The sequence below is a fragment of the Dermacentor variabilis genome, chromosome 1, assembly GCF_050947875.1.
Source record: "Dermacentor variabilis isolate Ectoservices chromosome 1, ASM5094787v1, whole genome shotgun sequence".
Taxonomy (NCBI): Eukaryota; Metazoa; Arthropoda; class Arachnida; order Ixodida; family Ixodidae; genus Dermacentor; species Dermacentor variabilis.
The window spans coordinates 278,079,012-278,091,271 of NC_134568.1; the positions used below are offsets into that span (position 1 = coordinate 278,079,012).

Genomic DNA, 12,260 nt, shown 5'->3' on the forward strand with positions numbered 1-12,260 from the left:
TGTTCTTTTTTACTGTTTCTAAAGTTTTTTTATAGCTCTAATTGTTCAAAATGTTATTCACTGTTCAAGTACGTTCGCGACGCTCTCATATCACAGTTTGCGACGCCTTCATGTTCGTTCATGTTCACATTATTTAATGATTAAACAATTTATTGTTTGGAGAGAAGGGGGTGTCGCCATAGTTGTCAATTTTCTAGCCTCATCAAAATAAGCATACCAACCGAGCGTTATTTTGAAGCCGCTGCAAAAATTGCGCGTTCATAATGTTTTGACGTTACTCTAAGCAAGCGGCCAAAGCTCTGCTCAAGGCCTGGGGCGACACGCCCCGTCTTTTGATCCTGTTGAAACGCGAGACGATGCCATGATGTCACTTCTTTGCGTCGCTACCAAAATAAGGACGCGCGAGTACACTCTGCCTCAAGGAAAATCAAAATTCAGCTGAGGCACCATCCTTTTCTAATTTTACGCCCGCCGTTTCAGGGTTCTATTTAGCCATTAACACATGGTCAGTGCATGCTTGCCAACGGGACAATTAAAGAAAGGCCGGCACCCGTATTTGAGCCTTATCTGAAACAACATCAATTACCTCTTTCGTCGCTCCTGTACACTTTTCTTGCCGCCCTCACTTATCGAAAAACGAGGTTCACGGGGTCAGCCGTTCCCGGATCGGGCGCAAGAAGGAACTTCTTTCGTTATGCATTAAACAAGTGCTACCCCTAAATTTTTCTTTCTTTATCTTTAAAGATCGTCATGAGAGGCAAGTGTTCTCCTGCATCGTAATTGTGGATATCCGTGTAAGGTTCCCAGTATGCAGTGCGTTGTTTGCTATCTTGCGCCTTCGGAGTTACCGGGCAATGTTCCTCGACTTAGACGAGGGAACGCTCGCACAGGAAAAATGCGATGCTTTTACGCTAATTAATGAGGAGCCGTTATCACGCATATCGTATGCGCGTAGCAGAGAGCAGTACTTCATTACTAACTCGGAACAAAGAGCAGGACGTCGCGAACAGGTTAACTTTCTCCTTGTCGCTCAAGCCCGCGAAACTACACCTTTTTCCGGATGACGCGAACCGTGCGCCCTTGGCGGCTTTCAGCGCGACCTTTTCAGCTCGCACTGTCGTCCCTCGAGTGACGCTTTTGAGCCGGCCCAGGCGAGTTTCGCCTGTCTTCAACTCGGTGGGCCTCCAACGAATGCGACAGCTCTATTTAGCATTCAGTCCTGCCGGGGGGCCTGGTGCCTCCAGCAATCGCGCTCCGCGAAAGTTCATCAGCCAACCGAATACATTCAATTAGCGGAGGCTATCTTTGCCGCGTTACGACACTGCCGGCGTCGGAGAGAGAAAACTCCCGAAGCGGGCAGACGATCGAGCGCGATAAGCAGCCTCGAAGACACAAAAGCACGGGACAACAAACGGAGCAGGCGCTGAAGAGTCAACTCGAGCGGGACCAATCTTTTTGTGGCGCGGCTTCGTCAGGGGGAAAGCGGCCGCGCACGATGGGTTTCTGCCCGTCTTTGCAAGCACTTGATCTTCGCGTAGACAGACGAGATGTTCGCGACGATGCCGCGCTGCGGAGAAGCGTTGCCGGCTGCGCGCCATCTCAGGGGCAAGCCGGAAGCCGTGGCGCTAAACTTAACCGCTTTTGCAAAGCCGATTGTAGGGCGCTCCGGTGCACGGTGACGTGTGACGTGGGTGGCGTTCTTTCATGCAATTCCGCTCTTGCGCGAGTGTCTCCTCCAATTGCCGAGGCGCGGAAATCAAGGCGACCCCGCGATTGTCTTCCGCACTGCTGATGTAAGTGCGTGCGCTTTACCAGGAAACGCGACTGTTGGAATTGGCTCTGAAATGAGAGCTAGTCACATCTTTCAGTGTCGAGAGCGCTTCGCTGAGGGACGCGTCGTGAGACCCGTGACAAAATGTAACAGGGGGTGAATATTGGCCCTCGGTCCGCATGAATTACTTCATTCGCGCAGATAATAATGTGCGAAATAGCGCGGCAGGAAGATGAATGGTAATGTGCGAATAGTGGAAATCAATTCAGGAACTGTATTAAGATGCCGTGACAGAAAAAGCTTGAAGATAGGTTGTGCACGGGCAGGTTTACAACACATGTTTAATTTAGATAATACGGCTAATGGCTTTTCAATTCATTACTCAGGCAGTTTCATGCTATAGAAGCAACCAGGCATTCATATCCGTTCTTACTAGCCGTAATAGCCTTAATATTCATCCTTATTAGCTTTAGCAGCAGTCCAATTCCTACGACGCGTGACCTCTCGACAGTTTTGCGAGCCCTGCAATAACGCCTACTCGCCCTTTTCTGAGTTTGTCTGGATACTATGATCATTCGAGGGCACATTTTCGCCATGACGGACTCATTTACCTCATGTAAGATCAAAGCCGCCATTGGCAGCTGGGTTTCGTTGAGTGGGAAAAGAGCGCCGTCACGACCGCATCGTGATTGCTTTTGAGTGGTTAAGTACTGCAGCAGTTGTATACGTGCTGCCCCGGTCTCGATGCAGCCCCTATGCGACAGGTGCGTCGGTGAGAGCAACGTGTCCATGATAAACGTATAACTGGCCTGTATGATAGCAGCCGTGCCGCAAGCTAGTAGTCAGGCGATGTTTCTTTATGGAAAAGCACGCAACAACCAAAGCGCAAATACGGTGGATGTCCTTCGCATAAGTAACAGCGACAAAGGTATCGTGCCCCAGTTGCCCTCATAGGTAACATCGGCGCTCAGCGGCGTGTACGCCCTGTTACAGCGTACCGAAAGTTCTCTATATGTTACTGCTGTAAATTTTTGTGAGGCCTGTGTTACCATTGGACGTGAAGAACCTTAATGGAACTATTAATACAAGGTTCAGAAAACTATGTAATGCTACGGGGTGGTTGTTATCTTCAAAACTGCCGTCAGTTTCAAAGGTTGCCTTGATAAGAGTGTACATTTACAGGTGCGATGCATTTAGCACCTGCGATACTCGGCGAATCACGCTCGACGCTACCAGCATTGCCTTTTTATTTTCGGACAAACACGCTTCAGTGCTTCTTTATTAATTATTCCTTGTAAACAGTAAATATGTTTCCGCTATAGAACGCTAAGGTGCTCGGGAAGGAATCAAAGTTCATTTGCTAGACTACGCGAGTCACGTTTTTTTTTTTTACCATCCTTCTCTCTCTCTCTCTCTCTGCACTATTTGCACTGTGCAGTGCTGCCTTCAACTGTACTTTTCCAGCGACGCTGTTATTACGACAAGACGTGGTGGAAAATACATCTGCTCCAAACATCGATGAACATGTATTACGAGGTCCATAAGAGTTAGCGTAATTAAATTTGGAGAAGACGTTGGGCATGTCCAGGGTAATGTTAGGGCAAGATTATAAATGTATGGGGTAATGAAGCTTTTTTGTGAGAAATTACCAAATGTCTAGCAATTGCTCCTTCAAGCTCTGCGGTGTATTCAACAGTGCCTCGTGTCAGAGCTACGGAGTGTATCAAGATGAAACTCCGTAGACATTATTTTCACGTTAGGTTAAGCACGCTGAATAAATTAAGAAATTATAGGTACTTTGGCGGCGCCGTAGTAAATTATCAAATTTGCCAATTGCAGCTCTAACTTCTCGATGTCGGAGGAGTAAAACATTTGCCGTTTACGAACTATTCAGCAAATTGAGACTAACTTTGGCAGGATGAAGTGTGTCATAAGAAATATGCTAGAGAGACTGCAAAGTTGTAGCTTCGTTCGGGTAGCCGCAGAAAATCTGTAAAGGGCTGTGGTGGCGTTTAATAGGCTCCTTCGAGTAGTCTAAGTTTTAGAATTGTTTCTGGAAGTAACCAGTTCGATATTTCTGTTTCGAACTTTGCACATATATACCGAAGACCACGTCTGCGCGTATAATAAATAATGTGAAGTATACTAGCTAGTCGAGAAGGATTATTTTAAAGGGTTAATTGCAAGCGGTTGCTCTCATTCCTGCAGCTCCGGCGCAGCATTTGTGTCTCGGCAGTGCAGTCAAAGCACTGAGCAAGGCAAACGAGCGCTGTGAAAAAGTTCCACAGGAACTCGAAGCACCTTTTCTGCCAGGAAAACGCTTATTTACGATAGACCATCGTATAACAATATTTATGGTTATATTAGGTAATCTTAAACGCTTATTGAACCAGACCATATTATTTTCAGTTCATGGTGGCGCCATAATCTCCACCTTTTAATGAACAACTGCTCAATTTTCGGCCCAGTGATGTCAAATTAACCTCGTCGTGAAACTCGGATCCCGTCAGTAGAACCATTTTCACGCTTACGAATCAGCCATGCGATAACTACAGGAGACGAAACTATGCGAGTAAGTCCAAGTAGCGAAAAAGTAATACGCGTGCCCGACAGGCACCGTACAGAATGAGAATTAGAGAATAAGTGTTCGAGGCAAAGGGCCCGACGCGCCCGGGGCGCTCCTTGCTGGCGTTTGCTAAAGGTCGTGTAACCTATTGTTAAACGTTGGGTGGCTAAGTTATGCTGGTCCCGTCTTCCTGCTCCATCCTCCACGCCGTTTTCAGCGCTGATTACAGTACAGTGTATCCAATTGATCCGCACATCTTGCCATCTTTTCGAGCCTTTTATCATGCTGGAGATGAGAGACTTCATCTAACAAGCGTGCGTTCAAGCGAAACACTCCATTCCGATAGGCGGCTGTTGAGTTTGTCGTTAGTATCGTTTCTCTCATCTGCCCGACGACTACCTGCATTAATTAGCGCAAGAAAAAATAATAGTTGATGGTGGCATTCAGTGTGCACTACGCATTTCCCAGAAAAGCTTTCGTCCGTGAATGGCGAGACTATTAGGACCCGGTTAGCGCGTCTCGAGACGAGGCTTCTGAAACGTGTTAATCAATGCACATTCGAATGTTCTCGTTTCCAGCTCATGCTACCTCGGCGTTTCTCGAGCGCACCGGGGCCTCTGTCGAGTGGTGGGGCGATCAACTTTATTGCGATGGGGGGCAGTCTGACCAGAGCGGGGCCACGCGCTTCTCAAAGCGAACGCAAAGCGCTCCGCGGAAACCTGTAACTCGATACCGCTCGAGAGGCTGACAGCGTTCGCGTCCCCGGTACTCTACCGAATGCAAGCGCTGATGCGAAATTTGATTGCTGTGGAAAAAGTTCACGTTTTCGTTGCCCAAATATAAATAAGCCATAAGAAAGAGAGCACAAGCTGCCGGAAAGCAGCCAAGTCAAGCGCAACCTTTTCCGTTTCGTTAACAGCGCTGCTTGAGGAAAACTAAAGGAGGAGAAACGCTTCCCAGTCTTTATTTTTCATGAGCCGAAGTGTAGTTTTTATTTGATTTACGTATTTTGCATTATCGTCGGGTAACATACGGGCAGGTAGGTGCAAATTAATGACGCCGCCTTGATAAACGGAACGTAGTGAAATTCGAATACTAGCATATCTCACTATGCAAGACTGCCATCAGAATTTTTATTTCTCGTGAAGAATCGTTAAACCTTCAGGGCTGTTTATCGAAACGCAAAGCTGTTCACAAGTGCACTTATGCAAGGACGAGACGCAATACGAAGCGCTCCAATGGTTGCAGAGCGTTCATACGGAGGAGTGCACGCAGCTGAGTACAGCTAGAACTTGAGAGCTTTAAGCACGCTCTTTTCGGTCGTTACTCTCAATTCGGCCTCGCTCCGCGATCTGCTAGCTTCCTTATTTCGAAGATATTAGAACGCCCGCCCAGGAAAGACGTTGTTCCTGGCTTCGGTGCCCAGACCAGGACAAAGTTTTCTTCAACTGCGAAGCTTCCTTTCCGATGAACCATATTTGTTTCCTTTGTAGCTTCGCGTTACAGTCGGGTGAACGACCATCTTTCCTCTCAAACACTAAGTTATAATTTCCCGCACGCATGTTGGCGAATATTGTCATGTGCAACGGTCATGCACTGTCATAAAACGGTATAATCATGGTCTGCGTCAAACTGTTACAATTAATTCGAACTTTGTTTCGAAGACTCCAAATAATCAGCTCTGCATAGATTTTTGAAGCTCTTAAAAGGATAAGAAATTCATAAGGAAACGCTTGAAACGACCAAGTGTTGCCACACATCGATAACTACCGAAAGGAAGGTAGCCGGTCCAGGCGAGCATAGCCTTATATCGGGTGTTTCAGCGGCGACTCTCTCAAACTATTAAGAACGGGGGATTCGAGACAAAATGATAATTGCTACTAGCCAAGATTTATAGCAGCACCGGACGTCAGAGTTTGCGCTATACGTGCCAATAAGATTATTATTCAACAACTTTTTTTGAATTATCACTATTTTTTTAATTAATCGCTTCATACTAGAGGTTGTTACTGCAGAACTAAAGTCCCCCAGTACTCAAAGAATAACCTTTTTACTTGAAGCTCTGCATGTTGCATCAGTTTCGATAAATATTTACTAAACATCTGCAGTCAAAGGCGTTGCTGTTCCAGTTAACATGTTTGCGCACTGTACAATATAAACTACGGGAAAATGTCAAGTAGAAAAGCAACGCATTTTGCCGCGATGTTTGAGCCGGTCTTTTTGGAAACAGGTTAACTATGGGCGCAAAATTTATTTTGAGAGGTTGTTGAATTTTTTATCGAAACTCGTTCAGAAAAAAAAAAAACCGGAATAGACGATCCTATTCCGATTCTTTTCCTTTTTGCACTTCGTCATTTATCCGAGCAGTACTCCACCTGCGCTATCAGCGCGATCGGCCGGTCGTGAGCGGTGGATGATAAGAAAAGAAAATAATCGAGCGAACAAAAATCATTGCGTTATACCGGTGTTAAAAGGGCAAGTATAGAGGTGACCTGCCCTCTTGGGGCAGCACGTGCCCAGAAGCAACATTTCAATACGTCTCTTAGCTCGAGCTTATAATATCCCCCAGCACACAGGAAAGAAGTCCTTCAACCGGGCTTGGCTATCAATCGAAGGTATACCGTCATTTCTTTTGCTAGGCTGGGTCGTTTGGCAGAGCATGTGCAATAAACAATGTTTCGAACCAGTGGGGCAATATCGTTGAAGCTGCTGGCGTACGCCAGCGCGCACCACTCCTGTGCCTCAGACAAGTGGTCCGAGATAATATAAATGTCCTAATACAATTATTTTCCTTGCCGTTCTTTGTCAGGGGTCAGAGCAACGTTTTGCTTGTACGTTGACACCAGGATCGGTCATAAGCAGTCATGAGCGCTCGATTCTATTACGAACGGAATGCAATCAAACGAAAGGAATCGCTACGTTGTGTACATCGAAATGTTTGCAACGAAGCCTCTGTTATGCTGACGATTTCAGCTCTGCCCTCTACCGATGATTTCCACACGGCCTAAGAATCCTTCTCTTTTTTCTTCTATCGGGGGTCATATGCGATGCTTTGGCAGCGTTTTCCGAGATACACTGTTATGAGCCCGTTATCTTGCCGATGCAAAAAGAAGCTGTCGAAGCCTAGAGAACAAGAAAGAGGACGAGGTGTGTTCCGGTCATAAAGGCAAACCGACCGACCACCCAGTCCGTCATCTTTGTTGTTGTGGCCCCGCTTGCTCTTTCCGTATAGTGTAAATAAACCCCTTGTTCGCACATCTGTCCGTAACAACATGAGCGAAATACACAACCGCACACATACTGAGCAAAATTTTGTACCGATTGTATTGACATGCCATAATCTCTAACTGTTGTAATTTATTAATCTCCTTATAAGGTTCTCTATCGTAGTGCTATTTCGAAATATTCCGCTCCTCGCAAAGAATGTATAAGTGGCCCAACAAACAATTTGCAAAGAATATATATATATATATATATATATATATATATATATGTATATATATATATATATATATATATATATATATATTAGAACTTTTTAAAGCAGCATCGTTGCCTCCTGGAGTGACAGAACAGTGAGGTCAGACGAAACAACGGAGTGTTGTACTTGAATAAAAGATCGGATCTATGTTTCAGTAGGAACCGCAAGCCTCGTCCTTCAAGCGAAAAAAGCCGTGCGCCATCGGAAGGCACTGCCATAGTTGTGTCCACTCATTTGGAGCGAAGTTAAACCCCATCAATGAATCAATAACCGCCGCCTCCGACGTCCGCACTTTTTGCTTTAAACTCGCCGTGCTTCACATACAGTGGTCGCTTGTCCCGAAATACTCTTGTGGTGGTGAGCTCAAAGCGTATAGTCAACATGATAGACTCACAGCGCCAACCTCAAGATCGAAAGTTGTTAAGTACGTCGCCTGGCTGATGTACAAAGTCCTCTACGCTTTGATTTTAGTTGTGTTGTTAGATAACCAGCAAGGAATAGAGTATGGTGAGGCTTTGGGTGGTCGCTGAAATTGGCGAGAGTGTACAAATACAGCGACATTCTGGAAGAGTCAGGCTCAAATATGGTTTGCGCTTAACAGAAATCACAACATACAGCTTTTTTTTTTCTGGTTTTCTGTAAAGAAGGAAGACCTGCGCGACTCACAAAGAGGGTGCCCTGTTCTCTCGCATTCCCTCAGTACACATTAAGTTAGGGTTTTGTAGCTAATGGAATGGTTCATTTAGTGTTGCTCTTGCCAGTCACACGGTTGCTTTTTTTTTAACTGCTTTTCTTTTTATTTTATCTTCAGCAACTGCGAGTAGTGAAGTTCACGCCAGGGAATTTCAGACAACTGAAGCAGTTAGCCTGTTGGTCGAGACGCAGCGTGAGCCGAGCGCCAAACCTCTAAATTCCTGCGCTGCCATGAAAGTACATCGCCATTAAGGTGTCCTTCGGAGTTTTCTCTCGCTGGCTGTAGAGTACATGCAGAATGTGACATCAGGAGGATGCGGCAGGACTGTCGTCAGTGTCGTGATATTCAAAACATACGGTTATCTCAATATGCCGCTGCCTCCACGCAGAAGGCAAACAACTCATGCAGTAGGAAACTATGTCACGGCATTTTGTTGTTATTCATTCTTTATTTCAGAATGATCATTCATTATTGAGTTGGGACAAGCCTCGGCGAATGCTCTCCAATGAGTTCTGTGTTACACCACTAGAAAAATGTTCGAGTAACTAAAGTGCAAGCGCACGCTAACCTTGCTGCCATATAATACGCTTTGTAATATTGGATAGCTGAAACGTTCAGTAACTGCTTAGCATGGTCCATGTACCGTGTCACTTGTCCTCAGAATGGGTTTTACATTCGCGAGTTGCAAAGCGTGTACCTACGAATAGCGATTTAATATTAAGCAGCACTTTTTGTATACATCTAAGGAGGCTCAGTGTTTCAGTGAATAACAAATTATGTTTTACTAAACTTTTACCGTCCACAGAGAAATATTAAAGGTCCGTAACTAATATGGACTACTGGGCGAATTGGCACGGCGATATGTTTAGCTGGAAAAGACCGTATACTGGTTAATCAAAGAACATGAGAAAATATTTCCGCGACATTTCCGACTACTGAATGCAAGATATTAGATGAAGGGATAGATATAGTACCAATTAATGGGTTAAGTCCAGTTCAACATATTTCTGTATTTGAGCAGTGCAGTTTCTGTGTCCCACTGATACTCGTACATTGCAAATAATGTTGTTCAATGCAACAAATTTTGCTTGGTATTTATTCTTGACAGTATTTTCAGAGTATGGAACGGAATGCACGCGACGAATTATGCTTGCTTTCTCTCTCACTCACACACACAGACGATATAAAGGAATTAGAAGATATTTAATTCATTGTAAGCCTGTATCTCTACGACAGATATTGCTTGAATGTTCTGAGCTGATCTATAGATCAAAAATCTGTATTATGAGACATTTGTAATTTCTTAGTGAAGTAAGAGGGCAGTTAAGGACTTTCCTTTACACCACCGTTGTGGTTGTTGTTTTTCACCATTCATGATTAACGTAAGCCTAAATGTCATAGGAATTTCTCTGACAGGCAGTAAATATCATACTTGACATCTGTCAGCAGGGACAGCTGCCAGGCCACAGCTTTAGGTGGGTTTGATTGCAACGGTGCTACTTCGTAGGAGAGAGCCGCAAATTTTGCGCCGCTTCAAAAGTTAAAAGTCACCTACACTACAAAGATCCCATCTCATGCGCTTACACCTCGCCAGATTGCTTCAACACATCCAACAGCAAAAGTGCGCAACGTGCACAAGTTTGCTACTGCTCATGGTGCGTACAAACTGAACTTTTCTTTCCCGCTCTCTCCCTGGCCATTATACGCCCATCTTTTCAATTCTCCAATGTAGGCTCGCCAACCAAAAGCTAGGCTCTTTAATCGCCCTAGCATGCTTCATTGTCTAGATCTCTCTCTCTCCAGAGCGCTTCAACAGTTCTAGTTTTGAAGCCTGACAGTTGCGCTCAGCCCAAAGCATTTTCAATGTGCGATTCCACTGACAGGCAGATGGTGAAGACGTGCTCCAAAAGACAGGCTTGTTATCTTTCTTTGATGGCCAGATGTAAATGTCAGTGTGCAGAGTAGGGGGTTTTTATCCCGCAAATTTCATTGTAGCTGATGTGGTTGCCTTCTCGTCAGAATCTTATAGGCTACACCGCAGAAAAGATATGTGCAGCGATAGCCAAGACGATGCCTCTAAAGAGGTTCGGTTTAGATCGGTATGTAATAAATAACGGAGGTTATTACTAGTTGCAAGAACGATTTGGTTCGGCAAGGAAACGACGAAGGACACCTTTCAAATGGCGTTACAGCGCCGCTTGAAACGTGCCCTTTGCCGCCAAGTAGGAGGCGCCGCACAGTGTGACACTCACCGACCGAGCAGTCGTGCGCGTAGATGTACTCGGAGGTCATGAACTGGTTGATGAGCGACGTCTTGCCCACGTCTCGGGCACCAAGGACAAGGATTCGGTAGCGGGCCAGGTCAGCTGCATCGGCGCTTTTCGTGACCACGACCTCGGGCGGCAGTCCGGACAGGCTCGGGCCAGACTGCTCGAGGCAGGCGAGCGCGAACGTGGCCCGGTCCGTGCGCACCGCGGGCTCGGCACTGAGCTGCTGCAGGGAGCTGACTACACGCCTGTCTCCGTCCAACGATGCGCACACGCAGTACGCTTCGCTGGTCGCGTCGCCGCCAGCGTCCGATGAGCACGGCACAGCCAGTTTGTGGCCGCTGCCATTCGAGGCGACACTATGCGTACTGCGCGACTTGGAACGGAAAGAGTCACCGCGGTTCACGACGCCCTTGGAGGTGACGGCAAAGTTTCTGAGGCGTTGAACGTCAGTCGCCGGATCGTCACAGGGCAGTGAGCTGCTGGACGAGCCACGCGAGTCGTTGGCGCCGTTCACCATGAGCAGGTCGCCCGGGATGCTGGCGATCCGGTCGCGGAAGTGGCGTTGCAGCGAGTGAGGCCGGCGTGTAGTGCGCATGGACTGGGACCGGCTCACACTGGCGTCCCGCAGAGGGGACGCAGTGGCCGAGGCGCAGCCGTTGCTGTGGCTGCCGTGGTAACGGTGCGGGGAGGCACGTGGCTTCCTGCGGACGCTGTGGCTTGGGCTGCGCTGCTGCTGGCTCGATGGACTACGGCCGCCAGCGGCGACGCCGCCCATCCCATCGCCCGTCAGGCAGATTTCGCTGTCTGCCGCCGAACCCTGGCTCGAGGAAGGCCGGGCCGTGGTGCGCGTTGGTGATGCACGACGCGCCGTGTTTTCCAGGGCCATGCCGGTCAGCCTCGGCAGCCGAGGTTCCGCGCGACCGCCGCTCTCCCGAGACAAATGCAGTCCGGCAGAGTGCGCGGCACAGCGACCAATGTGTTGCTCCTCCAGGCGGCCCCGATCACAGGGCGGCCACCATGCGCCGCACGAGGCAAAACAAAGCGCGCGCGACTGCCACGCGAAAGCGGGGAGAGGAGCCGTGAACGCGCGCCCAACGGTCTGCGTGCGTTGTGTGTACCGCGTGTAGCTTCGACCGGGTCTTTTATGGCCCGCCGGCAGTCACGTGGGCCGTGACGCGTCGGCCCAGCGTTCGCGCCCGGAGCGAGCAGTAAATCTATCTTGGTTGGCTCCTGAACCTTTGACGCACGCGCACACCCGCACGCTCCGAAGCAGCGCCGAGCTGCGGGAGGGTCTCGGCGCGCGCTCTCCACTTCCAGGAACTTCCTCCTCTCCCTGGGTCCCGCGAACACCCCGCGCAGGTGGTTTCAAAACAGCGCTCCTTGGCCACCGGCACAACAATCACGCGCGGCGACTACCACGAGAACCTCCTGCAAGCTGTGGCTTCCGATTAATCTCTCTAGCCTGTTGCACTTTCTGT

At 47.8% G+C, this 12,260-nt stretch overlaps 1 protein-coding gene across 1 annotated transcript in view; it reads right to left on the minus strand.

The window, feature by feature from the left end:
* Window positions 1-11,895, minus strand: part of LOC142565330 (uncharacterized) — a 75,966-nt gene extending 64,071 nt beyond the window's left edge. The window contains exon 1 of the mRNA XM_075676253.1: window positions 10,765-11,895. Within this exon, the coding sequence (XP_075532368.1) occupies window positions 10,765-11,668 (904 nt within the window). The 5' untranslated portion in view covers window positions 11,669-11,895. The remainder of the gene's footprint in view (window positions 1-10,764) is intronic.
* Window positions 11,896-12,260: the final 365 nt, after the last annotated feature.